Source organism: Camelus ferus, chromosome 16 (assembly GCF_009834535.1).
Source record: "Camelus ferus isolate YT-003-E chromosome 16, BCGSAC_Cfer_1.0, whole genome shotgun sequence".
NCBI classification, from domain to species: Eukaryota; Metazoa; Chordata; class Mammalia; order Artiodactyla; family Camelidae; genus Camelus; species Camelus ferus.
Window position 1 is genome coordinate 17,840,962 of NC_045711.1, and position 25,042 is coordinate 17,866,003.

The 25,042-nt window shown below is 50.7% G+C and overlaps 1 protein-coding gene across 10 annotated transcripts in view; it reads right to left on the reverse strand.

Moving 5' to 3' along the window:
- SPECC1 (sperm antigen with calponin homology and coiled-coil domains 1) overlaps positions 1–25,042 on the reverse strand; it is a 191,382-nt gene that overhangs the window by 65,655 nt on the left and 100,685 nt on the right. For all 10 annotated transcript variants that reach the window (XM_032498921.1, XM_032498920.1, XM_032498913.1 and 7 more), the window contains one exon: positions 8,122–9,671. In XM_032498921.1, coding sequence (XP_032354812.1) covers positions 8,122–9,671 — 1,550 coding nt within the window. The remainder of the gene's footprint in view (positions 1–8,121; positions 9,672–25,042) is intronic.

Consider the following 25,042-nt stretch of genomic DNA (forward strand, 5'->3'; position numbering starts at 1 on the left):
ATCAGCTTTCTCTAGAAATGGGCTGTGCAGAATTGCATCGCAAAATAGGTTCAAGTGAATTTCCCGGGAGCACCAGTCCGCCCTGGAGGGGGCAGTCAAGACTGGTCCCTGAGCTCGGAACACCACCAAAGGCAGACGGCAGCAGAGGCCACTGGGGTGGGACGTCCTGCAGGGCTCGGCCTGAGACACACGGGGCTGGAGTCTCGGCGAGGGTCACCACCTTTCCTCTGGCCTGTCAGACACAAAACCGAGGAAAGGTACTGTCACAGGTCTGCTCCCAGGGAAATAGGTTCTGAGACAGCTCGGCACAAAGAACTCACCATGAGTGCTCTGGGGACCCACCCCTGCGGGGCCTGGGGAAGCCAGACCCGGTGGAAGAGGAGGGGGAGCCGCGGGGCAGTCACAGCAAAGGCTCAGCTGATCCCGAGGGGCCCTGCACTGGGGCACCCTGCAGAGTCGCCCCAAACTGAAGCAGGGCCTTGGCCTTTCTCCCCCCCCTCCCCCGTGGGTCGGCCAATGGGTGCAGCTACCCTGGAGAAGGAGGCAGCTCTCCCCACAGACAGCAAGCCCTGGGCAGAGACCCCAGGGGGCAGTCAGCGGCCATCACCACCCGCGGCCAGGGAAGGGCAGTCCTGGGGGCCTGGCCGGGCACCCTGCCCACTGCAGACACTGCAGAGCATCCCTGGCTGGCCACCACCCCTCCGGGCCCACCCGGATGCCCGGCTGAGTCCCTCCGGCCCCAGTGCAGGTGGCTGCCTGTGCCCTCCAACCACTGCAAACCGCCTCGTCACTCCTCGGTCAGGCCAAGAACTTGCTGTTCTCTTCGGCAACATTCCTGCCGTCCCCGCCCCCACCAGCACACCTGGCTCACTGAGAACCTTCCCCCCACCCCCCGAGATTCAGGTTATAAATGAAACAACAGGACATGTCTCGGTGACTCAGGTTTTCGCTGTGAGTTCCTCTTTTTTGTCTGCGATCAAGCGAACATCACCTAGTTCATCGAGACGCCACAGGCTGCTTCCTTCAGACCAGCAGGCTCTGGCTGTGCGCCTGCCGAGCGGCGGGGCCCCCGGGTCTGCTGCGGGCGGTCTCTGCTCCATCTTCACGTAACCAGGAGGCAGTGAAGGTCAGTGGTTGAGAACAGGGGTTCTGGGGGGTGGAGCTCAGGGGTGGAGCCCGCGCTTAGCATGAGGGGTCCTGGGTTCAGTCCCCATCCCTCCATTAAAGAATAAACCTAATTATCCACCCCACCCCCCAAAAAGCGTAAGAGTTCTGGAGTCAGACCCAGAACTTCGAATCCTGGTCTTCACCAGTTAATGAGTCAAGCCTAGGGATGCAATCCTTCTCTGCCTCAGGGGCCTCCACCGAAAAACACTGGATGACAGAGGCACCTACAGCCTGAGCGCTAGGTGATGACGGGAGTTAAGCGCTGTAAGGCCGAGGGCACCGGCGAGGGACAGCACCGGACAGCAGCCGGTGGCGCTGGTAACGCCCGCCGCCCCGACCTTTACCACTGACACGCCCTGTAACACTGACATGCCTTTAGCCCCTCTCTCCCCTAATCCTGCTGCAGGTTCCTCTGACAGCGCTCCTCCATTCATTTATCCACTGGGCTCACCCAGCAAGCATCCGCGGGAGACATACCAGCCGCAGAGCTAAGAGTGCACCTAGCGTGACAGTGGGTGCGCGGGCTGAGTAACTTCGCCGTGAGGAAGGTGTTGCTTTCTGTTTGCTTTTACATCTAACACATCTAGCCTGGTTATTCCCAAAGCCCTCTGCTTCCAGGGGAAACAGGCTCCGTCTGCACGCGTGCCTTACACACTTCTCCCCGCGAGAAGCCCCAGGACCCGGACCGAAAGGGCGGCTGAGCTCCTGTCAGCAAAGGCACCGGGGTGATGGGAGAATCGCCTGAACTGAAACGCACTGAAATTTCCACGTTTGCAGCTGAAACAGCCCAGTCTTCACCAGTTACCCCAACAGCATCCAGTCGGTGATTCCTGCAGGGGAAGTGATCCGCCAAACAGATACAGCCATGCGCAGCACCTCGGGGGCACCGGGGGTGGACCACGGGGCCGAGCTCACGCTGGATGCCCAGGTCCTCCAGACCCCTGGAGCCCGGGGCCTCTCTGAAGAAGTGACACCGTGGTTGAGACCTAAAGCCCAAGACAGGACCTTGGGGATGGGGAGGAAGGGGGCGGAGACAGCCCCCCAGAGACACCCACAGCAAGAACTGGGCCTGGGGGGTGGGAGGAGGGTGGAGGGGCCGAGGCTGGCGGTGGAAGCAGACGGGGTGGAGAAGTGACTACCTGGGGTCCTGCTGGCTGTGGCCAATGCTCTCAGCTACCCAGATGTCATTCCCCCTTCTTCTCTTACCAAGAATCCCCACTCTGTTCAGGAATCAGGCTGTGATCCTGCGATTTCAGGGAAGAGGACCTGAGGGAGGGTCTGTGACCTGAGGGAGGGTCTGACCAGAGGTAAAGGGAGGGCTGCTGAGGGCTCCCGGGGAAAGTGCTCTCCCCCCAGGATAGGGGTGTCGGGGACCTGCCAAGCCCCTGCCTGTGAGGACCGTGGGGACCTGCTGCTGAAGACACCATGCTGGCCTGCACCCTGGAGGGAAGAGGGTCACGGAGCTGCCAGCCGGGAGCCGTGATGTTACGCCGGCCCGGACCACGGCCACTGACCACCACCTCCAGGCTCCCGGTTACAGGGGCCGAGGGAACACCTGCCAGCTGGGGCACTGATGCCCGGGGTTTCTGCCTCTCACAGTCCAAAGCATCACTGGGGTTCCTCATGGGCCACCGGCTTCTTAAGCCCCGTTCCAAGCTCTCTCCAGGCCTTGGAGGCTCCTATTCTCAGGCACAGCTACACGACCACCTCCTTGCCACACCTTCCTCTCAAATTCTGCTTTTGCCATTTGCGGCCAGTCTTTACGCTAATCAGTTCGGCCTGGTGACCAACGCAGGACACACAATGAGCATGTCACCTCTCGTTTTCCCCGACCACTCACAGCATGTGTTTCTTTATAACCCCCTTATTCCACTGGAAGAGACACCTGAGTTTTTGTAGAAAGAACTGAATTTCTAAGGACATCACCCAGAACCTTCCAACCTTGGGGGAGGGGTAAAAAAAAATCAGTGTTTTCTTTTACAACTTCTAGGTTCCAAGCCTTATAAAAATTCTCTAACTTGAAATCAAGATCCCAAATGACTAGAAACTTGAAAGTCAAAAAAAAAAAAAAAAAAAAAGGAAACCTGGGTTGCACGATAGTCTAGAAAAACAATGATCGTGTCCGAGTCCCCGCTGCGGGCGGGCTAGGCCGGCACGTGCACTCGCAGGAGGCCGAGACTCCAGGATCCTGGGGAAATCAGATCCTCAGAGTTGCGCAAAGCTAAGTCATGTAATCACACGTTAAGCTGCCAGGGAAGTTATAAGGTGGGTGTCAGAGAGGTTGAACTCAGAGAATGGAGATATCCGCAAACAGCCGGAGACAGATGAGAGGATGAGGGGCCTCCGAGACCTTCGCCCCGCCAACGGGCACGCCCCGCCAACGGGCACGCCCCGCCAACTCCCCACTCGCCGGATGAGGAACCACTGCCCCGCACCGGGGGGCGGAGGGGGAGAAAAAGACATTTGAAGGCTTTTCAGAGGCTCTTCTAATAGTATCTGAGTCACTTAAGTAACTTACCCGAGCTGGAAACTTCTGTAGATTCACTAATCTGTCAAATCACAGGACGCTTTGGCACTGCCTTTGCTCTTGGTCAACAGGTTATTTTGTTCTTTTCTGCTAATACTCCCGTTCTGCTAGGGGATCGGGTGCACGGACGCAGAGCTCAAGGGCCAGAGCTGCTCAGCGCCGAGCGGTCTGCCCGGCGGCCAAGCGGACAGCCACCCTGCTCGGGCTGAAGGGTGCTGCGTCTCAAAGCTCCGTGCAAAGTGTCCAGTGACGCCCCGGGAACTGGATAATTAGAACAGAGCCAGGAAGGCAAAGCTGCCTTAACACGGGACCGCCTCAGAGAGTCTGTTATCCTCATTCACAGCATAGGTGACTGGATACAGAAAACATGGTACATGTGTGCTATGGAACACTGCTCAGCCATAAAAAAGGATGAAATAATGCCACTTGCAGCAATATGGACGGACCTGGAGATCATCACACTAAGTCAGGCAGAGAAAGACAAATATCATACAACATCACTTGTATGCGGAATCTAAAAAAGGCACAAACGAACTTATTTACAAAACAGAAACAGACTCACAGACGTAGAAAACAAACTTACGGTTACCAAAGGGGAAGGGGGTAGGGAGGGATAAGCTCGGTGTCTGGGATCAGCAGATACATACACTACCATGTATATAACAGACAGATAAGAAAGTCCTACTGTACAGCACAGGGAACTATATTCAATAGCTCATAATAACGTACAATGAAAAAGAATGTATGTGTGTATAACTGAGTCTCTATCCTGTAACCAGAAACTAACACAACACTGTAAACCAGCTAAACTTCAATTCAGAAGACAAGAAAAGGGGCCAATTCACGTTGCTCACATATTAAAGGAGAAAAGCCAGCACGATTACAGGAAACCTATGAGAGCTTCGGAGCTGCCCAAGCCCTACAGCAGAGACCTTACAGGTGTCTGAGGTCTCTAGCAGATGGAGGAGAGAAGGTATAGCTCAGTGATAGAGTGTGTGCTCAGCATGCACGACGTCCTGGGTTCAACCCCCAGTACTTCCATCAAAAAATAAATCAATAAAAATAATAAAATTAAGGGAAGAGATCTGTAAGACTTTAGCAGATGGAGGAAACAATCGATATCCATCCTTTAAAAAAAAAATAAGCAAAGACAAAACACTTACAGCCAAAGACTTGAATAACTCACTAAAAGGTATACAGCAAGTGCCTACCAGACATCCTTCGTGATGAAAAGCTGAAAGCACACCCTTTAAGTCAGGCACAAGTCCGGGATTCCTCCACCGCCACGCTTCTGTTGTTCACCGGGGAGGGGCCCGAGGCCCCCAAGTTAACCGCCAGCCGAGTCGGGAGGACCCAGCCTTTCCACCTTCCAGCCCCATACTTTATATCCTCACTACAGTTCTGGGCAAAAAGTGCTCCGGTGGCCTTTGGGCAGGAGTCCCTGCATCTCACTATCTGAGTTCATGGCTGCTGGTGACGGAGCCGATATTCTGCTGTGGGGCTGCAGTAAGCTAGTAGTCGCCCAGGAGGTCTGGTTTTACTTCTTTTCCGTAACAGAAAAGGGCGTGAAGATGAGTACAAGTCACAACTTTACTGCAGTTACAGATTAACGTCCCCATGCACAGAAGCCAGCACAAAATCACAGACCGAGGGTCTTGATTCGTACAAAAGAAACTGTGACACCATGTCTCCCACCTCTCAGCTCTGACTCTCACATCAAAATGCCAGCTAGGGCCTTTTCCTCCTCCTGCCAAGTACTTGCTAATTCTTCTCGGCAAGCAGTGCATAAAGACACGGAATAGGTGAATATATACTACATATATATACACTATAGCCCACAGCTTGATTTAAAACACGTATGCTGCACCTTGTACGCTACAGAGGATGCAAATGCTTTTTCTTTTTCTCCAAATTAGACTTCGTTTATCCCAGAAAAGTCTAGATTTTATAATCTTCATTTAGCCAAAGCTATCATAAAGGATAAATTCATACCTTTAAATACTTTCACTATCAACCAAAAAAGGATAAACTTAAATGAACAAAGAATTGTACGCAAGAAACTAGGAAGAAACCAGAGAAAAATACAAAAAGCTGGATGAAAGAATTAATAAAGATAAAAGTAGAAACAAATTAATCAAATAGATTAACAGGGAGGGGGAGGGTGTAGCTCAAGTCCTAGAGCACATGCTTAGCATGCACAAGTCCTGGGTTCAACCCCCAGTACCTCCATTAAAAAAAAATAGTAGTAAGTAAATAAAAATTAACCTAATTACCTTCCCCACCAAAGAAAACTAAAAAAAAAAACAAATCAAACCAAAAAAAACACAGTGTTTAAAAAAAAAAAAGATTAACAGCAGAATTGACAAACTAATCCAACTGGGGCTTTGCGTCCATGGAATGTGGAGTGACCGACTCTATTCTGAATTCGAAGATTACACGTCGTAATTATGCTGATACCAGTTTGTATGCGTGCCAACCAGTGCATAAACTAGGAAAACGTCTGAAAAGACAAACAGCAAAACGCTGGGAGGGTTTTTTCCCAAGGAATGAGATTTAACATATTTATTTTCTTCTTTTTACTTCACCGTATTTTCCAAACCTTCTCTAATGATTACATAACTATATCAGAAAAAACAAGCTATTGTTTTAAGACACCAAATTATTTCTCACTGACACATGTACTTAATGTATCGCCAACAGAAATATCAACGAGACAGATGAGGGATTGAGGGGGGACCTTAAGAAGGTTGCCTGAAAGATTAAACATTTTACAACTAACGGCAGGGGGACGTATCCCACAGACATGCAATCTTAATGTAGAGCCACCAATGAACCACCTACAGCTCACGTGGGCACCTGGCTAGTGCTGCTGATGGAACTGCTTCCACACTGTGAATAAAATGCTGTGAGCTCAGAACACAGACAACGATAAAAACTCAACACTGCCCACCACTCAGAGCAGGCGGCCCAGAGCCACAATCAGGTTGTAACTGACTCTTCTTAAGGTGGATGAAACATGAGGAGAAATCCCCCGGGGGTTCCTGGCATAATTTGTTTTTTAAAACAGTGATAACGCCTGAAATAAGGTGGGAAGATGTCTTTAACCTCACTCACCAAGGGACCCCTGAGTCACAGACCCAGAGCCTAGAGGAGATGGGAGGTTGGAAGCCACCTGTCCACACCTCCCCAGCACTGCTGTGTGACTATCACACAGTTACCTGCCATCTTCACCAAGGAACAAAGCTCCAGACTGATGAAAGGATTATTTTTCAAAATGAAAGTAAGCAGTCATGTATTTGACCTGGGGTTGGAGAAGAGCTTTCCAAGAGAAAAACAGAAGGGAAAAAGAAGGAAAAGACCAGACTTGAAAGACCCAGCAACCTGACACCATGTGTTGGCAAGGGGTAGGGGGCGTGCGAACTGATCTGCTGGTGGGAGCACGCCGCGGTGACACTTGTGGACGCCAACCTGGCCAAGCGTATTTAGAACCATCTTTAAAATGGCCATGCTCTGACATCTAGTAAGTCAACGTCTAGGAATTTTTCCTAAAGAAATCATCAGAGAGGGATTATTTTAAAAAGGATTCACACTATGGAAAGACTGGAAAAGAATATAAACGTTCAACAACAGGTGACCAGTGAAGTTCTATTCACACAACAGAGCACCATCTGGCCTTCAAAATCACGTGTGGAAGAACAGTTCATGATCAGGATGTGCTCTGAAAAAAACATCAAACTTTTGAAAAGTTAGTAATATGTACGACTCAAAAAATTGTTTTTAAGGGGGAGGGTATAGCTCAGTGGTAAAGCATAGGCTTAGCACGTACGGGGTCCTGGGTTCAATCCCCAGTATCAGCATTAAAAACTAACTAAATAAATAAATAAACTTAATTACCTCTCCCCAGCCCCTCAAAAAGTTATTTTTAACTCATGGGATAGACACACACATATATTTGGAAGAAAACACTGAAACAGTGGTTATATTATTACTTGGTTGGGAAACCTGGGGTAATTTTAATTTCCTGTTCCTAGGAGCGCAAAGTATACTAACCGATAGACCTGGATGGCTCTCATTCTTTGAAATTCTGCTTATTGCCACCTCTTCCAAGAAGTCCTCCTACACTGCACTGCCCTCCTTTATCCATGTTATTCTGGGTGTCCCCCCCGGGGCACTGGACTCTGGGCTGTCTTCCATGACGTCCTTTATCCCTACCTGGGACTCACGATACCCCCACTGCATGTTCTACAGCTTCTAGTCAGAAATAGGGGTGCTTCAATTCTGCAACCCCAATCCATCTGGACTCTGACGGATCTTGGGGCCAGAATGCTGGATTATGAATGGAATTGAGCAAATGATTCCCTGTGCTCTGTGACTACAGGTCCAGGGGGGTCATGCTGACAAGGATGAGCAAAGAGCAAGCCCCTTACCTTGGCCAGCAGGCTTGAAACATGCTTGACCTCACCGCGAGCCTTCAGCAGCTCCTGTTTGAGCTCGGAGCAGGACTGCTCCAACTGCTCCTTCTCCGCCCGAGCTACTCTCAGCATCTCCTGAACCTCGCAGCCCTCAGCTGTCTGCCCCGGGGGACCGGTCTCCACCGCGCTCTGCTTCTCCTTCTCCAGGTGCGCCTTCAAGGACCCATTCTCCACCTTGAGCCCTTCCAGGGCGGCGCGGCACTCCTCCAGGGTCGTGGCCATGGCGCCGCCGTCCCGCCGCTGCAGCTCCAGGAAGGCGCTCAGGCGCCCGTTCTCCTCTTTCAGGCGCTTCACCATCTCCAGGGCCGCCCGGTGCTCCTCCTCCGCCTTGCGCAGGCTGCACGTCAGCTGCTGCTGGATGCTGAGCAGCTTCTCGCGCTCGAAGCGGCCCTGCTCCAGGATCTCCGTGCACTTCTGCTCCAGCTCCAGGATCTTCCCCTCCTGCGCGCCGGGCTCCTCGCCCCTCGCCCGCTCCTGCAGGAGGGCGATCAGCTTCTCGTTCTCCTGGCTGAGCTGCTCCGCCCGCTCTCGGTGCTGCTGGAAGGACGTCTCCAGCAGCGCCTTCTCGTCCACCAGCTTCTCGTTCTCGGCCGTCAGCTCCTGCAGCATCTGCTGCTGGTCCGACAGCTCCTGCAGCGTGGCCTGCAGCTCCTCCGCGGTGCTGTGCTGATTCTCTTCCATCCTGTGGATCTTCTCCGTCAGGGACGCCAGGGACAGCTCGCTTGCGGTGTTCGGGGACCCGCCGGCCGCAGAGCACGCGGGGCTCTTGAACAGGCTCCCGGCGGGGGACAGGGGCCCGCTGGGGGCGTCGGCGGGGATGTGCTCGAAGTCCGAGGCATCCGGGGACAAGGAGGCCTTGGTAACATCGCTGCTGGAGGAGCCCGAGGTCCGCAGCGCGCCTCCCTGCGTGTTCCTTTGCTCCGCGTCACTGTCACCGGTTGACTCGATGCCCGCTGGGCTCCCGCAGCTCGACTCCTGGGTGATGGACGTCGGGCAGCTGCTGTCCCCGGCGTGACTCGCGGCCCCCTCCGAGTGTGGGGAGTGCTCCAAGTACGCCAGCTTCTCCTTCAAGGCCCGGTTCTCCTCCTGCAGCTCGGCCAGCGCCTCCTCGGAGCTCCTGTTCTTCTCCTCCAGCGCCCGGACCGGGGCTTCCGCGCCTGCCGCCGCCCCCGCCGGCGCGCCCGCGCTCTGCGCCCGCCGCTCCCCCCAGCTCTTCAGCTCGCTCCGAAGCCTGTTGATCTCGCTGTCCTTCTCCTTGGCCTCTGCCAGGAGCTCGCGCACCTGGGACTCGAGCACGGCCTTCTCCGCGCCCTCCTGCTCCTGCCGGGGCCGCGCGGGGGCGGCCCGCGCGTGCTTGGTTGGGGTGGGCGCGCTGGAGGACGTCGGGCTGGACGCCGACTTCCTCGGGTTGGCGGCGCCGCGCGGCGCCGTCCTCTCTCTCGGCACACTTACGGAAAGTTCTCGAGGGGTGGGGATGCCTGTCCGCTTGCTTGCTGGCGCAGCCCCTAAAGACACAGAAGCAGAAGTGAACGAAACGCAGCGAGCACTTTAATGAATGAAACCCAGTGACAGCAGCTCACAGGCACAGGGGCCAGAGCGGCTGCTGCCCCTCCTCCAGCTCTCCCCCCACACCCAGGTAACCATGCCGCTCCGACGGGGGTTCCTAGACCCGCCCCAGCCCTGTACTGGGGGAAGCTGACCCCAAGCCGAGCTGCTCAGCACAACCCCACCCCAGCCGTGGCCGCTGGTCCACGGCGTGGCACGCCCTCCGTGAAGGTCAGTGGAACTCAAGGAGCAGCTTCCCTGGGCGAGCTTCCGAAACATACTGGACGCGGGAGAGGGTTGGGTAGGTCTGGGGACGGCTGGCAATCACCACGGCAAGAGGGAGGTGAGGACGCAGGGGAGAGGGAAGGTCACCGAGGTCTCGGCGCGCCGTGGGCCCCAGCCGGCCTTCCCAGGCCTCCCTTCCTCAGCCACCGTGAGCCGGGCTCTCTGTAACCCGCAATGTAGCACCTCTGAACTGAGAGTCCCGGCAACGGAACAACAGCCTTTCAACAAAACACAGGATCACTGTGACTCCCTAAACAAACGCTCCAAAAAAAGGACCAGCAGCCTATCTTGACTGAGTGCAGATTTGATGAAGAAATCAGAAGACCCCAATAATACTCTGGGGAGATGGATCTGATCCAGTGACCTAGGGGTTTGTTTTTTCTTTTTTAATTGAAATACAGTCAGTTACAATATGTCAATCTCTGGCATGCAGCACAACGTCCCAGTCATGCATACACATACATATATTCATTTTCATATTCTTTTCCATGAAAGGTTATTACAAGATACTGAATACAGTTCCCTGAGCTACAGAGAAGAAATTTGTTTTTTTAATCTATTTTCATATATAGTGATTAACCTTTGTAAGTCTCAAACTCCCAAACTTACGGTTTTTAACATCAGTGGGAATGCTGCGATCATGTATATTCATAGAGGAACAAGAACGCATGGCACACGGGCCCAGGATTCACATCGGCTGAATGGCTTTAAATGTTAAAACAGATTCGTATCACATGGAGAAAAGATACAGAACTTAGAATGGGAAATGTAAGGTAAGGAATTATTTCTTCTTTTCATCTACACTACTATAATTATTTTTAATCTTCATTTATGCTATATCTTTAGTTTTCATTTATACTGTTTACTATGGATAATGTCAAAAAAATTCTAGGGGTGAAAACCCAGACAGCCATCTCCCAAATGCTCTAGAAGTGAAACCCACCTCAGAGGATAAAGTATATGATGAAAAATCTGGACCTCTTTTACTAACTCGAAGGCCACGTGATGAATGAAGGCCGACGGCAGTAACCTGCCTGACAGTGCACCATGGGTTGGAGGCCTCTAAGGAAGGGGCAGGGGGCAGGGACGTGTCCACAGACTGGCGGAGGCCCCAGTGCGAGGAGGCAGAAGCAGAAACCACCGTGGAGAAGGGGCTCCAAACCACTGCCAAGACAGCTCCTGGGACATGAGCAACTGCATCTCCAAGCATCCCGGAACCCGAGGGGATGACGGGAAGGTGGGTCGTGTCCCCTGCTAAGTGTCCAGCAGCCAAGTGCTTCTGAAACTTTGACACAATCAAGGCTAAGCTGTCACATTCACATAGAGGAACGCGATGGTCTTTAAGTTGACTTTCTCAAGTTAAGCTGCCGGAAAGCTGGGAGTCCCGTGACACTCATGTAACGCGGGCAGGTGTCCCGGTGGCCCGCCCACGTCAGTCTGAACGCTCGAAGAAGAAAAGATGTGTTTTGTGATTCTTGTCAAATGAAGATGAAAATCACTCAGCAGTAAAACGTTTTCGTAACACCAGCCCCGAGAGAGGAGGAATCTTGGCAAGGACCGGAATGCAAACTGGAAGGAGACTGCGGTCTCACCACACCTCTGGTGGGAAGAGGCCAGGCCGAGAGCCCACGACTGTCACAGAGGCATCAGCGTTCCGAATGATGCCACCGAAGCGAAGGCTCCTTTTCGGTCTCGTGTTGGTTTTGAAGACGGGAAGGCTCACAGTGGACGGGAGACCAGCTCTGCCCTCAGTCCCAGCGACAGCGAAACCCCCTCCTTTCCCGGACACACCTGTCTGTCCTCCACTCGGGTGTGACCGAGCCTTACCTAAACCACCAGGAATCCGTTCCCAACAAACCACAGCACACTGACGCAGCACATCCAGGGGTGGATTACGAAGCACCCCGTCCGGCTGGGCTGTCGCTACCTCTCTCCTTTTCTCTCCAAGGGCCCTAGCCACCTTCTCATCACCTGAAGTTCAGTGTAACTGTCTTCTCTCCTCTAAAAAGTCCTTGCCACTTTCGGACACATTGTTTCAGAAACTGTAATTAGCAGAGGTTACGCTGAGAAAGTTGCTAAAATTCATAATCAGACCAAGCCAAGGTAGGGGCTCACTCCCCCATCTGTGCCCAGACACGCCCGGCATGGGCACTGGTGGGGGCGTCGTACAGCTGACAACATAGCCAGCTGGAGGGGTGCCACCTCGCAGTCTCCAGTTCTGAGTTCAGGAAGCATCACTGCAGAGCACGACGTCTTGGGCGTGCTCCCTAACCTGGCGCAGCCTGGCAAGGGCGACAGGGGTGGCGGGAAGTCTGGGGGAGGGGACAAGGATTGGCTCAGCCGACACCTTGACTTTTTCTGTCTCCTTCCCGTCCTGACAGATGGTCACTTATTGCCACCATTCCCAACAGCAAGAAATTAAAGCAAGCTCCACCTAATACTGGCAATTCTTAAAAGCATGTTGGGATCTGCTACATTTTGCAATGCCAAGTGAAGAATGACATTCGACTGTGGCTGACCACAGGTGCATCAGACTATGTGCTCGCAGAGACACGCGCGAGGCAGGAAGAGAGGATACTGACACCAGATGAGCGTGAAGCTGGCCAGACGGTAATCTTCCTGTTTCTTTTTAAAAGTTTACATTTATGCAATAAAGAAAAAAAAAACCAGGAGGGGAATATCATAACAATATACAAGAAGAGAAGTGGGTGGGAAAAAATTAATCTTTTCAGAGAACAAAAAGCATGTCTGAAATAACGATAGTGTGATCATTTAAATCATCGATCAGGTGCCTCTTTGAGGCAGTAATTCTCATGAGCTGAAAATAAAATATTTTCAGTCCCTTTCTGATCTCATCTCGTGCAGAGAATGTGCTACGGGGCTGTTCTGCCTGACGTGCAGGGGTGACGGGAATGCGGCATCCTGAGGTAAAGGATTCATCTTTCATTTACTCTCCAAGGACTCTGAGACATATGCGGCGGTTCACACAACTGCCGCCCCGCGGCCTAAACACAAGGAGACTTGCCTGTTCTGTTTCTAGAAATCTAGACTAGGTCGTTCTTTCCTACCAGGCTTCACGTACTTTTTCTCAGAAAGTTCCAATAATTTCCTCGTCGTCAAATGTGGCCTCCCGTGCGTTTCATCCCTCTTGAGAGGCACTTTCCACATCTGACATGGGCACCCGCTGTTTCTCAGGTTCCCCCATTCGAGGAACCCTGGGAACATCTATGAAACTTTCTCCCCCTTTCTTGTTGTAAACAACCAGTCGGTCACTCAAACCTATTAACGGTTTCTGGAAGTGTTTCCGTATCTTTCCTTTCCTTTCAGTTTGAACCTGGTCTAAGTCCTCAGAACGTTCCGTCTAAATTTCTGAAACGTTGTCACGACTCTTCCTTGATTTCAGCTTCCTCCACCTTTGCCACGTTCAGGATCGACACCCCTTAAATAACTCACTTTTCTGCTCCAGAATCTGTACGTATTTCTTCTCGTCCTGTTGCGTCAGTGGCAAACTTCTTCCCTTGGCTTCAAGGTCACGACAGTACTCACCTTCGGGGTGTTCCTGGTCTCCACCCCTACTGAACTCCAGTCAGTATCCCTCCCCAGTGCCCGCAATACACCTGCGAAGTGTTGAAACATCATCCTGTTTCCAATGAACCCTTCTGACTGTGCTTAATCCTCTTCCGTTTAAGAAAGCACCTGAATCCACGTCTCCCTGCAGCGCCTCTGACTCACCTCTTCCCCACAACCAGCTGTGCGCACTGCTGTCTTCGTTTCCTCCCCACCCCCTCGTCTGCCCACTCCCACGGCTCAGCCAAAGCACTGCTGAGCCAGCGATGACCTCCACGTGCCCAGCGCAGCGCACGTCCCCAGTCCTCGCGGCACAGCTGGAACCATACCCTCCTTCCTCAAACGTGCCTCTGATGTCGCACTGACCTAGCTTCCTCCTCCCTCAGCAGACACCCCGTCTGGTTCCTCCCCTCTCCACTCTCTGCATGTTAGCATTCTTCAGATCTACACCTGGGGCCTTTTTTCTTCTCTTATTACAAGTATTTTCTGATGAGTCTACCCAATCCCACGATCTTAAATCCCGCCTCTACACAGGTTGGCTCCCAAGTTTACTCTCAGACACGGACCTCTCCTCTGCGCAACGTCTGAGTATCACACTACTCACCTGATAAGCATAAGTGAATTATCACAAAAATATCTCCAACCACATAAAAGGGAGAAAGGAAGGCTAGGAAAGTGTGAGCAGAACGTGCAAAGGCCCTGGGCTGATGGGAGCGGACTAGAGAAGAAGGCGGCTAACTTACATTTAAAGTACTAAGAAGGCTAATTTAAGTTAAAGCACTTGAGGAAGGTCTCACTGATTGAGGTTCAAGGTGACACACATCCATGAAAACAAGACCAGGATGCTACGAAAAAAGAATAAAGATAATGCAAGAAAAAGCTCTCAAAAAGACATTTGTCAAATTAAAAGATTCAGTGGAAAGAATGGAGTGTAAAATTAAGGACCTCTCTCAATATGCAGAACAAGATGGAAACAAGGTGAAAACAGAAAAGATAAACACAGAGGGCCAATCCAGGAGCTTGAACAACCAACTGACAGAAGTCCCAGAGCTGCAGACCAGTGGAAACAGAGCAGAGGGAACGATCACCTGACGCAAGACAACTCCACAAAGTTGAAGAACATGAGTCTCCAGAATTCATGTCAAACAAAACAAACAGAACAAGAGCCACGTGGAGGTGGAGACATCGTCTCTGAAGTTTTAGAACGCCAAGAATGAAAGGGGTGTGACCTGAGGAGGAGACTGGCACCGTCATGTACCAGCGATACCGAACTCTAAAAGACAACAAAGCAAACGCCTTCAGAGTTCTGTGGGAAAATGATCTTCGACCAAGAACTCTACACCCAATCTAACTATAAATCAATCACAGAGGTAGAAAACACATTTCCAAACATGCAAAGACTTGCAAAATTAAACTGCCCACACCCTTTCTGAGGGAGTTATTTGAGGATGTGCGCCAGCAAAACAAGGAAGGAAACCAAAGAGAAGAGGATGAGGGATCCAGGATGCACGGCCCTGTCAGAGGAAAGCAGTCGAGGCAAGTCTCAAGAAGGGATCAATGGAGCAGGTCCGGAGAACAAGTCCACGCTGGGCTGGGAGGACAAAGTGCCTCAGGAGGGAAGTTTCTTTAACAGAACACCTCATTGGATGAAGAGTATGAAAAAAAAAATGAGGATGTAATAAAAACAGTGAAAAAAACCCATAAAACCATAAAAACAAAAAGCTGCCTGAGAAAGGTAACCAGATCATAGTACATGACTTGACTCTGCATAGATGTAGTCACGACCAAAACACAAAGAGGGGAGACTATTTTACAGAACACTGGAATATTGTCATCCTTGCTAGCAAAAAAAAAAAAAAAAAAAAAAAAAAAGTTAAAGACAGATGAAAGAAACTGGGTCGTGGAAAACAAGGAGCAGAGAGCTGGCAGTGACGAGTATACAGCCTCATCCTACAAATGCGGAGTCAAAGGTACTACATACAGTTGATGAAATAAGAAATGAAGATGAAATACATTATTAACATAGGTAACCAAGAAAGGAACTAAAAAGAGTGATATTATGACACTGGGAGGAGGTGAAAGGTTATGAGTTAAATCCTCATCTGTCATAGCAGGAGTCAAAAAATGTCTAAATTTGAAAAATAAACAGCGTTGTTGGGAGAATGAGAAGACAAGCCACAGACTGGGAGAAAATATTTGCAAAAGACTCATCGGATCAAGGACTGTTATCCAAAATGGACAAAGAACTGAACAATAAGAAATGAACCACCTGATTAAAACTGGGCAAACTATCTGGACACTTCACCAAGGAAGATAATACAGATGGCAAACAAGCACACGAAGAGATGCTCAACATCAAGTGTCACTAGGGAATGAAAAACTAAAGCGAGACAGCACTGCCCACCTATCAGAATTGCTAAAACCCCAAATGCTGACAACAGCAAATGCTGGTGAGGAAGTGGAGCAACAGGAGCTCATCCTTTGCTGGTGGGAATGCAAAACGGTGCAGCCACTTGGGAAGACAGTTTGGTGGTTTCTTACGAAACTGAACACACTCTTGCCAAATAACCCAGCAATTACACTCCTTGGTATTTACTCAAAAGAGTTGAAAACTTATGTCCACACAAAAACCTGCATATGGATAGTGACTGCAGATTTAAGTGTAGCTGCCGAAACTTGGAAGCAACCAAGATGTCCTTCAGTGGGGGAGTGGATAAACTGTGGTCCATCAGCCAATGGAACAGTAATCAGTGCTAAAAAGAAATGAGCTATCAGGCCACGAAAAGACCCAGAAGAACCTTAAATGCATGCAACTAAGAGAAAGGAGCCGAGGTGAAACTATACTACACGAAGTTCTGGAAAATGCAAAACTATGGAGACAGTAAAAAGATCAGTGACTGCCCAGGTCTGAAGGGATGATGGATATAGGTCACCAGACATCTGTCTACACCCAGAGAAGCCACAGACACCAAGAACGAACCCTGCTGTGAACTCCAGGCCCCGGGGGACCACGGTGGGTCAGAGTGGGTTCCACTCTGGCAGGGGTGTCCACAGTGGGTGAGGGCAGAGGGTACATGGGAGCTCTCGGTACTTTCTGCTCCATTTTGCTGGGAACCTAAAACTGCTCTAAAAGTCTATCTTAAACATCAAAGCAGCAGAAGCATGATGAAACGGTACCTTCGAGATGCAGGACAAGAGGTGGGAGGTGAGGGGCCGCAGGGGCCAAGCTTTTTGTAATGAGGGCTTGCTCCATTTCATTTTTTTGTTTTAAACCTGTGCACCTACCCCTCTGTTAACAGGGTTTAAGAACAAGAAATGAGAATGTCTGCGGAAACCGCGCGGCAGTGGGTAGTCAACGGTCAGTTAGTTTTACAGGCAGCACCGATCCTTTGGACTTGGAACAAACGAGATAAAAGAAAAAAGGATGAGAAAAGCCAGCCATAAGGAACTGAGTCTGTTATCAGACCTCGGGCCCCGCCTTGCCTGGGGCGCTTGGTAATTTTTTCCACAGCTGGACTGCCTTTTGGAGCGTCTCAATGGAATGTTTTCTAGAGATTCGTACATACCGCTCAGTAAAGTTAATGGAAACCCTCTTTGCAAAACAAACAGTTTTCATGCAAAAAACCACAGAAGAATCCCACACACACAGGTGAACCAGACCACGTGCTCACTTTATTTCCTGCATTAAAGGTAACCGGCAGGGTCCACGCTCGGAGATGGTCTTTGTCACAGGTGAGTGTTTTCTGTCTCTTCATTTTACATTTTTTTACCCCAGAATGCAGAATTAATTTTGCTCATGTCCCACCTGCTTAGCAACTTGGGTGAGAGTTTAAAACACTTGTGAATCTGCGTTCTTCTCCCCAAATCCTCACCCTGGACCGCGGCCACCATGAACAGCGCCCCAGCATGAAGGGGCTTCTGAACAAAGGCCCTGGACACACAGAAGGGGCTCTGGCCTGGGGAGGACACAGGGACTGCTGTGGGCCGGGTGACAGGCAGGGCAGGGCGGGAGACAGAGCAGCACTGTCTGGACAGAGACAGCAGTAACAGTCTGACCAGCTTCAAATGCAGGTGGCCCCAACAGCCCCTGCGCTCAGGCAGCTCCAGAAGCCAAAATGCAAGCCGGCGCTGGAAGGGCAGCTCCCGGGGTGCCGCTGCCGCGCAGAAAGCGGGCAGGACACTTGCTAGTTTCCACTGAAACTGATGTGGCCAGAGGAGCGGCTGGGCCCGGAATCCGCTCTGCACGCTGCGGGAGCCTCCTGGTCCATTGTGTGGGTCAAATGAAATCCTCTCTGCCTAACCCGAGAGCCTGGCATCTCTGCACAGGAACCTCCTGGTACCCCCAGGGTCTCTAGGCAGCAAACACGAAGAATGAGGAGGAGCCGAGGGTGCAGGGGGCCTGTGGTGAATTCAAAGATCCGCCTCTCCCGGGGCAGCCTTCCCCCAGGAAAGATGGGAAAAGGTGGGCTTTGCGAGGCCTGGTGCAAAGTGGAATGACCTAGCCCAGATCATGATTTAGCTCTGTCTCCCTAAAACGAGACACTTGGCTCTGTCTCACAGCCGTCACTGAGAAACTCCCAAATTCCACTATTAAAAGATGGTGCATTCACCTAAATTTGTAACTGGTGACAGAGAATTAGGTGGACTGGGCAAGCTGAATCCTATTTATTTGGATTAACATCACTGTTTCCTCCCTTCCTTCCTTTCTTTCTTTCTTTTTCTTTCTTTAACCACCCACAGGTCAAAACATCCAAAGAACATTAAGGAACTGTCCACAATCTTTAATCTGGCGCTCACAGTGTAGAAATGCAAGCAGCCCTTTCCACGGTCTTCAAAGCATTTTCATTCCCCTCGTGAGGCTCACAAAACTCGACTGGCAAAGCATCGTTGTCTTCATTTTACGGATAAGAAAAACAAAGGCAGAGAGGCCTCTCCATCTGCCCAGGGTCACCTGGCAAGCATGTGTCGTGATTCCTAAGGAGGCACAAGATCGTGTTATTTCAGAACTGGAAGAAACAGAAATCACGTAGGCTAATCTTCCACGCGCAGGAGCAGAGAGAGCGTCCAGCTTCTGTTGCTGTTTTAAGCTCTCCTGTTCCAGTTACCACTGCGTGTTTCCAGCGAGCGCACCTGCTGCTCCCACTCTGGAGCAGCTCACATTGCCAGACACCCTTCTGTACACCCGGCTCAGTGCTGTCTTCAGTACCAAGCACACGGTGGTTCCAGTTCTGAAACAATCTGGAACCACAAAACAGCAAAAGGGTTGCCTCTTCCACGTGACATCTGGGTTCCTGCCGGCAGCTCTGACTCCCCCGGCCTCTGTTCTTCAAGTAGAACAGCCCTCATCCTTCCCCTAGGCGCCCCCAGCACCCGGGGCCAGTCATCGGATGAACTGCCCACAGGAGAGCCTCTGATTAAGGAAGGTCCCTCCGAAATTTCACGCAGAATTTCAGAAATGCTGCAGATGGAGATGTGTTCTCCATGAATCTTCACAGAAAACCCAGCTTGGGCTTGCCATAGTAAAAAAAGAAGTTTTTGGCACGCAGAGCCAGAAGCCGGGGAGCGGGCCCGACCTGAGGTCCAGCTCAGGGGCGAGACGTCCTCAGCGCCCACTCCTCTCCGCGCCTTGCCCCGCTTCCTCGTCGGCCCCTGCATCAGTAAGCCGCCTTGCCTCACGGCCCCGGGATGCCTCTGACCACTCCGGGCCTCACACCTGCACCCCCCAACAGCCAAAAAGGGGAAGCCCCAGCAATGCCCCCTCACATCCCATTCCGACGGGGTCTTTGCTGTCCTTGCCTCACTGGGGTCGAGGTGATTGGCTGAGCCACTCAAAGTGGAAACATGGTGAATTACCCAAGGAGAATTCCTGAAAGAGGAGGGAAGTAGGTGCTGGGAGCAGACACCAAAGTTTCAGCAAGTGTTCATAACGTGGTCTGGGCCCAGCTGAGTGACTCTGCGGGGACAGGACGCCGGTACAGGAATACCGGCAGAGGGCTCCAGCGTAAACCAGACAGCAAAGCTGCAGACCCTGCAGGGGTGTCAGGCAACGGCGAGAGTGAACACTAGGTGCCGCGATCGCGCCTCGGTGGGCCTCTCCCGCGCACGGGCTGCGTACCTGCCATAAGCAGTGGGATCTGCCCGCGAAGGCGCCTCTAACCTGGCAGCAGAAGAGCGCGACAGCTGAGCCTTACCAAGCCCTCTGGCCCACCACCGCGGTCTCAGGACAGGCCTCCCCACAACTTCGTCGCTTAAAACCACCATCTCACTTGCTCCTGGTTTCTCAGGTCAGGCATTCAGCTTGTCACCTGCAGCCACATTTAATCCTGACATAGACCGACTCTGAAAATAAGTGACTGACCCATTTCCCAGAGAGCAGAGAACAAAAACGAGAGACAAGCTTCTTGACCGCCTTGAGTGAGCGTTCACTGCCGCACAGGGCCGGCTCTCTCGCTCTAATTTATATATTATACATGCATTTAGTATATAATACATATTCTCTGTTTCCATATGAAACATACTTTAATCACACATTTATTATTCTCTATATGTTAGATTACAATGACACATGATGCCTCACTGCGTTATATAATGTATATTAATACGTTACATTTCTATGTATACATACATATTTAAAATCACATAATGTAAAATACATTCATCCAGAAATGTTGACCCCCATACTCATATTTCAAGAAAATGTTTGTCCAGATTCTCCACACTCCCCTCTATTAACTGCCTCCATCACTCCCAGAGCTACTTTTAAACCGTCTATTCCAATTCACAAGAGAACCACGGAAGCTCCTTGAGATTCTTTGCTTTTCTGAATCCAGTGACGGTATCATGCTGTCACTGAAAATTATACACCAAGTCACAAATACATATTTGCCTGATATTAGGCTGATGCCTAACCGCTCTTCCTGTGGGCATGTATTTGAGACCTCTATGACCTGACCACCTCCTGGGCTGTCATAAAACCTTTCAAAGCCTCAAGTCAACAACCTGGAACACTTGTAACTCTGAGATCATACCTCATGGCAAAAAGACTAAATTTGTTTTAAATTTGTCTCCCTGTTTCTAAACCCACTCTATAATTAAAACTCTAAAATTAACTCACATTGAGGTTATTTTGTCCGGCTTCCCCAGGTATTACTTTGTTATTCAGAATAAAGTAATTAAGGACATGCCCAGTTAAAAATGACACCTTGTGAGGCTTGAATGTAAGGAGCTTCCTTTTTTCCTAAGAAATAATTCTGGGGAGAAATTAGTTTCATATCCTGGCATATTAATGGAGAAGGACTAGTAATTTTTTAGTATTAGCTCTGCCCATCCTGGAACACAGTGCAGTTTCTCCATTATTTTGTCTTGTTTTATGGACCACAATGAGATGTAATACTTTCCACCTTACATCCTACAATATCCTCGTTAAAATTTTCCTATATATTTCGTGGCACCTGTGATTTTTCCCCCCAATATTAACAAGTTATTGCTGATACAGAAAAAAGCTATTGTGCTTTTTATATTTATCTTACACACAAATTCTCTTATTCTTGGGTCTAACTTGTGTTTTCTTTTCCATGTTTAACCCAGAAGATGTTTTTGCTTTATTGCATTAACACCAAAACAATGTTAAACGCTAGTGACAGGACTTCAAGGTCTCTATTTTTTCTAGGTATAATTCTGTGACTTTATATTTCGAAGGAAATTCATCCACTTCCTCCAGTTTTTCAAATATGTTGTTACAGTTTTCATTTCCTTCATATCCAGAACAATAGATCCTTACTCGTATTTAACATTTTTCCTTCTTTTAAAAAAAATCAGAGATAATTTCCATTATCTGCCTTTTCAAAGAACTAGCGTTTGGCCTTATCTTCTCTACCATTTTAGTTTTCTACTTCATTTATTTCAGCTTTTATCATTACTAATTTCTCTTTTCTTTCGTTTTTCCCCTAGTTTCGTAAGTTGAGTACTTCACTCATACATTTTCAGTCTTTCTTTTCTTACATACTCATAAAAGCGTCTATGACTACACATTCTGCTCTGAGGATAGCTTTGGTTCTAGTCCACGCATTTTGCTAAAAACCCTCCTCCCTCCATTTATTTCTAGACGATTTAAAATTTCTGTTTTGACTTTCTACCGGTGCAGAGATTATTTTAAGTGTCTCTGAATTCCAAAGCAGTGTTTTAAAAATAATCGTCTTTTTTTCTTAACCGCTAATTTTATCGAATTAAGATGACATACCACTGCCAGCACAATCACAGCTCTTTAATTTTACTTTTTGTTTTCCGTGACAAAGCACATGACCAACGTCTGTAAACCACCCCTAGATCTAAGGAAGAATGTATAAATTTGATGAGTGTGTTATTTATAACCTACACACTTTGATTTTTTTTATTTGTTTGTTTCCAAGGTTGAAAACTGGCAGCCTGCACCGTACAGATATGTTTTGCTTGGCTGGCAGAGTGCTTTAAATGCATGAGTCTCAGTGCCTTTAGGCCAGGCATGCATTCTCCAGTTCCCAGTGCAATCCAGTCCTCTCCACTGCCTTCTACCAGCCAGTCACATACCCGCCACACTCCCGACTGGCCCCCGTGGGCATCCCAGGTGGCAACCCAGCTTCCCCAGCTCGTCCAATTAGAAAAGATACATAATTAATATTTTCTGGCATTATACTTTTTTTTAATTAAGTTTTTCTTTTATCCTCAGTTTTTGTTGTATGTATTTCATTGCTTAAAGATTAAAGACGGCCCCGTATTTTGGGTTTCTGTCAGTATGCAATACCCCTTTGTCCTGTTCTGTGCTTTGTTCTTGCCCTCGGCCTTGCCTGACGCTAACCCCGCTGTCTTTGTTCCTTAATAGGTGAGTTTGGCTTCAGAGTACTGATTGTGGGCTGTTTCTCTGGCTGTCCTGTTCCCTTCATTTTGTTTGCTGCTTGTTAACTCGTTCCACCTTTTCCCTCTCCTCCCTTTGGCCGACTTGATACTGCCTCTCTCCCTCCCTCCCTCTGTGGCCTGTCTACCCCTCATGACCCTCAATCCCTGTTATTTCGGGAACACCAGCTTTTCTATTCTGTTTGTGGTTCCCGGCCTTTCCAAACAGTCCTAACCAAACCCTCACCAAAATTAAATAACCGTGCCCCCCACGCCAGCGCCTCGCCAGCAAAGACGAGGCTGATTTCGCAGTAACTTTGCACCCCAACGCCTTGCGCGACCCCGCCCGCAGTCCTGAGCTTTGCTGATAGGCAGGAATTTTTAGTTCTGGGCTGTTTCCTTGATTTTCCCTGCAAGAATAATCCTTCTTTTTAAGAATCCTGCTTTGCATTTTCAGCCGCACAGGCACGCTCCGCTTCCATACACTCGTTTCCTGCTGCGAGATTCACGCTCAGCACTGTTTCTTACGCCCTTCGCCCTCCTGGTCCGCGACGTCTGCTGGGCCACTCAGCTGCATCTCTACTGCACACCTGAGTGTGTGCGCGAGTAGCGGACGTACTCCCTTCACGTCTAAACACAGCCTTCTTCTGCCAATTCGTGGAATGACACCTTGGCAGGAGAAGCCGTATCTGGCTTTCTTCCTAACTAGCAACCCTGCAACCTTTCTTTCCTAGGCCTGGGAACTTCCGCACGCTGTCAGTCTCCGTTGAAGGCTGGGGTCCACCTCCCATTAAACAAGCTGAGAACGTCACCTGTTTGCTTTCTCAGCCGCGGCCCCTCCCCCTGCAGCTGGGGAGGCCCTGGGCCCGCCACTCCGTGTAACTGACGCACTGCTGCACAGCCAGGACCAGACAGGAAGTGCTCGCTGGCTGCTGCGGCGGCTGCAGCAAGGCTGAGGCCCTGGCCAGCAGCAGCCCAGGTCTGTGCCGTGGGCCTGGGGCCAGCATGTCTGGTGCCAGCCCTGCCCGGGGCAGCCGCATCCAGCCGGATCCAATGTCCCCTGTGACTCTAGGCGCTGTTCCTGGCTGCAGCGTCTGCAAGCCTCACTCTCCAGCCCTTGGGACAATTCCACTGACAACTCGATAACCTTTAAATACTGATTTTTTTCTTCCTAAAGCAACCAACACCAGCTCTCTGGCCTGCAAGGAAGACCCCAGGCTGACAGGGCTGGGCACGGAAGACGCACAGCTCCTTAGATCAGCGGTCCCTCAGGTGCTACCCGGGCCTCCAGTGCCGGGCACCCCGGTGCCCTCCGAACGGTCCTCAAGGCTGAGCCGGCTTCCTGGCCGGGAGTCGGCAGGACTCTTGTCTTTACTGCTGCAGTCTGGCCAGTGAGTTATGTCCTTTTCCTCTGGCGTCTAACATTTTCTTCGGCCCAGAATGTTTTCTCTTTCATTGACTGAGCCTCCTCCATCTGCTCCTTCTCCCTGCTAGAGAGCTCGTGTTCGACTGTTGGGTCTCCTCGATGGACCTCAAGCATCTTGCCTTTTCCACCTCGGGACTTCAGTCTCCTTGCGTTTTACAAGACACTCCTTCCAGAATTCAGTCCCCCACAGGGCCTGTCGCCCTCGGTACTGCGTCCAGAGAAAGTTTCAAGTCAGGATCACTAACTCTTGGAGAGGGGTACTATTTTTCTTCTGGTGAAGGCTTTCTTCTGTCTTTTTGTTCTGAATGTTCAGCTTGAGGTCTGTAGCTCAAGTTGGTAAATCTCTCTTGAAGTGGATCCGACTTGTTCTCTGCAAAATATGGGTTTAGCCCTCCGCACCCAAGCATAGCAGCACTTCTTGGGCAGGGGCAAGTCATCACGCAGACGGAGTTTCCATTCGAGAACCCAAGCAGTGAACCCAAGCCCACCTCCACCCAGCCACGGGGAACACCTCTGTCTGGCTCGTGTCCCTGGGAACACACAGTGGAGGAGCACTCCCTCCCTGCTCCAGGCTCCTGGAACTTGCAGGGCCCAGGGCCCCTTCAAGACTGAACGCAGGAAGCGGAAAGGGAGCTGCTGTATCTGACACACGTGGCTTTTCCTGCACTGCAAATCACTAAGTCCTAAGCAGTGGCCAAGAGACGGGACCAGGCCTGAGCTTGCACCATCTCTATCCCCAGACTCCGGAGCTGAGTGAGGTTTGCCAGAGACAGGCGGGGCGGGGGCGCTGCCTGGGGTCCCCTCGCAGCGCCTTTCCCACGGTCTGCCCTACAGCCTCAAACAGCCCCTCGGCGTGAGTGAGTCCTAAACGTTCATCCTGTGGCTGCAAGATTTCCAGCCACCTATAACCCCTCCGCATCCATGTCCTGGCATGAATGTAGCTCAGATTGCTTGCATTTAACAAAGCTTCCCTGGATACCGTGTGTGTGCCAAGCACAGCGGTACGAGGTATGGATGTAAGAACATACGTGACAGATACCCAAGGAGACGGTTTCAATACAGTGCGGTAAACAGGGGGCCTTGGGAGTAATGGAAGGATGCTGGGTCTAGCCCAGAGGGTCGGGAAAGGTGCCACAACGGAGCTGGGTCTTGAGGGCAGACCAGTGAGAGCGGTGAGGACAGGTC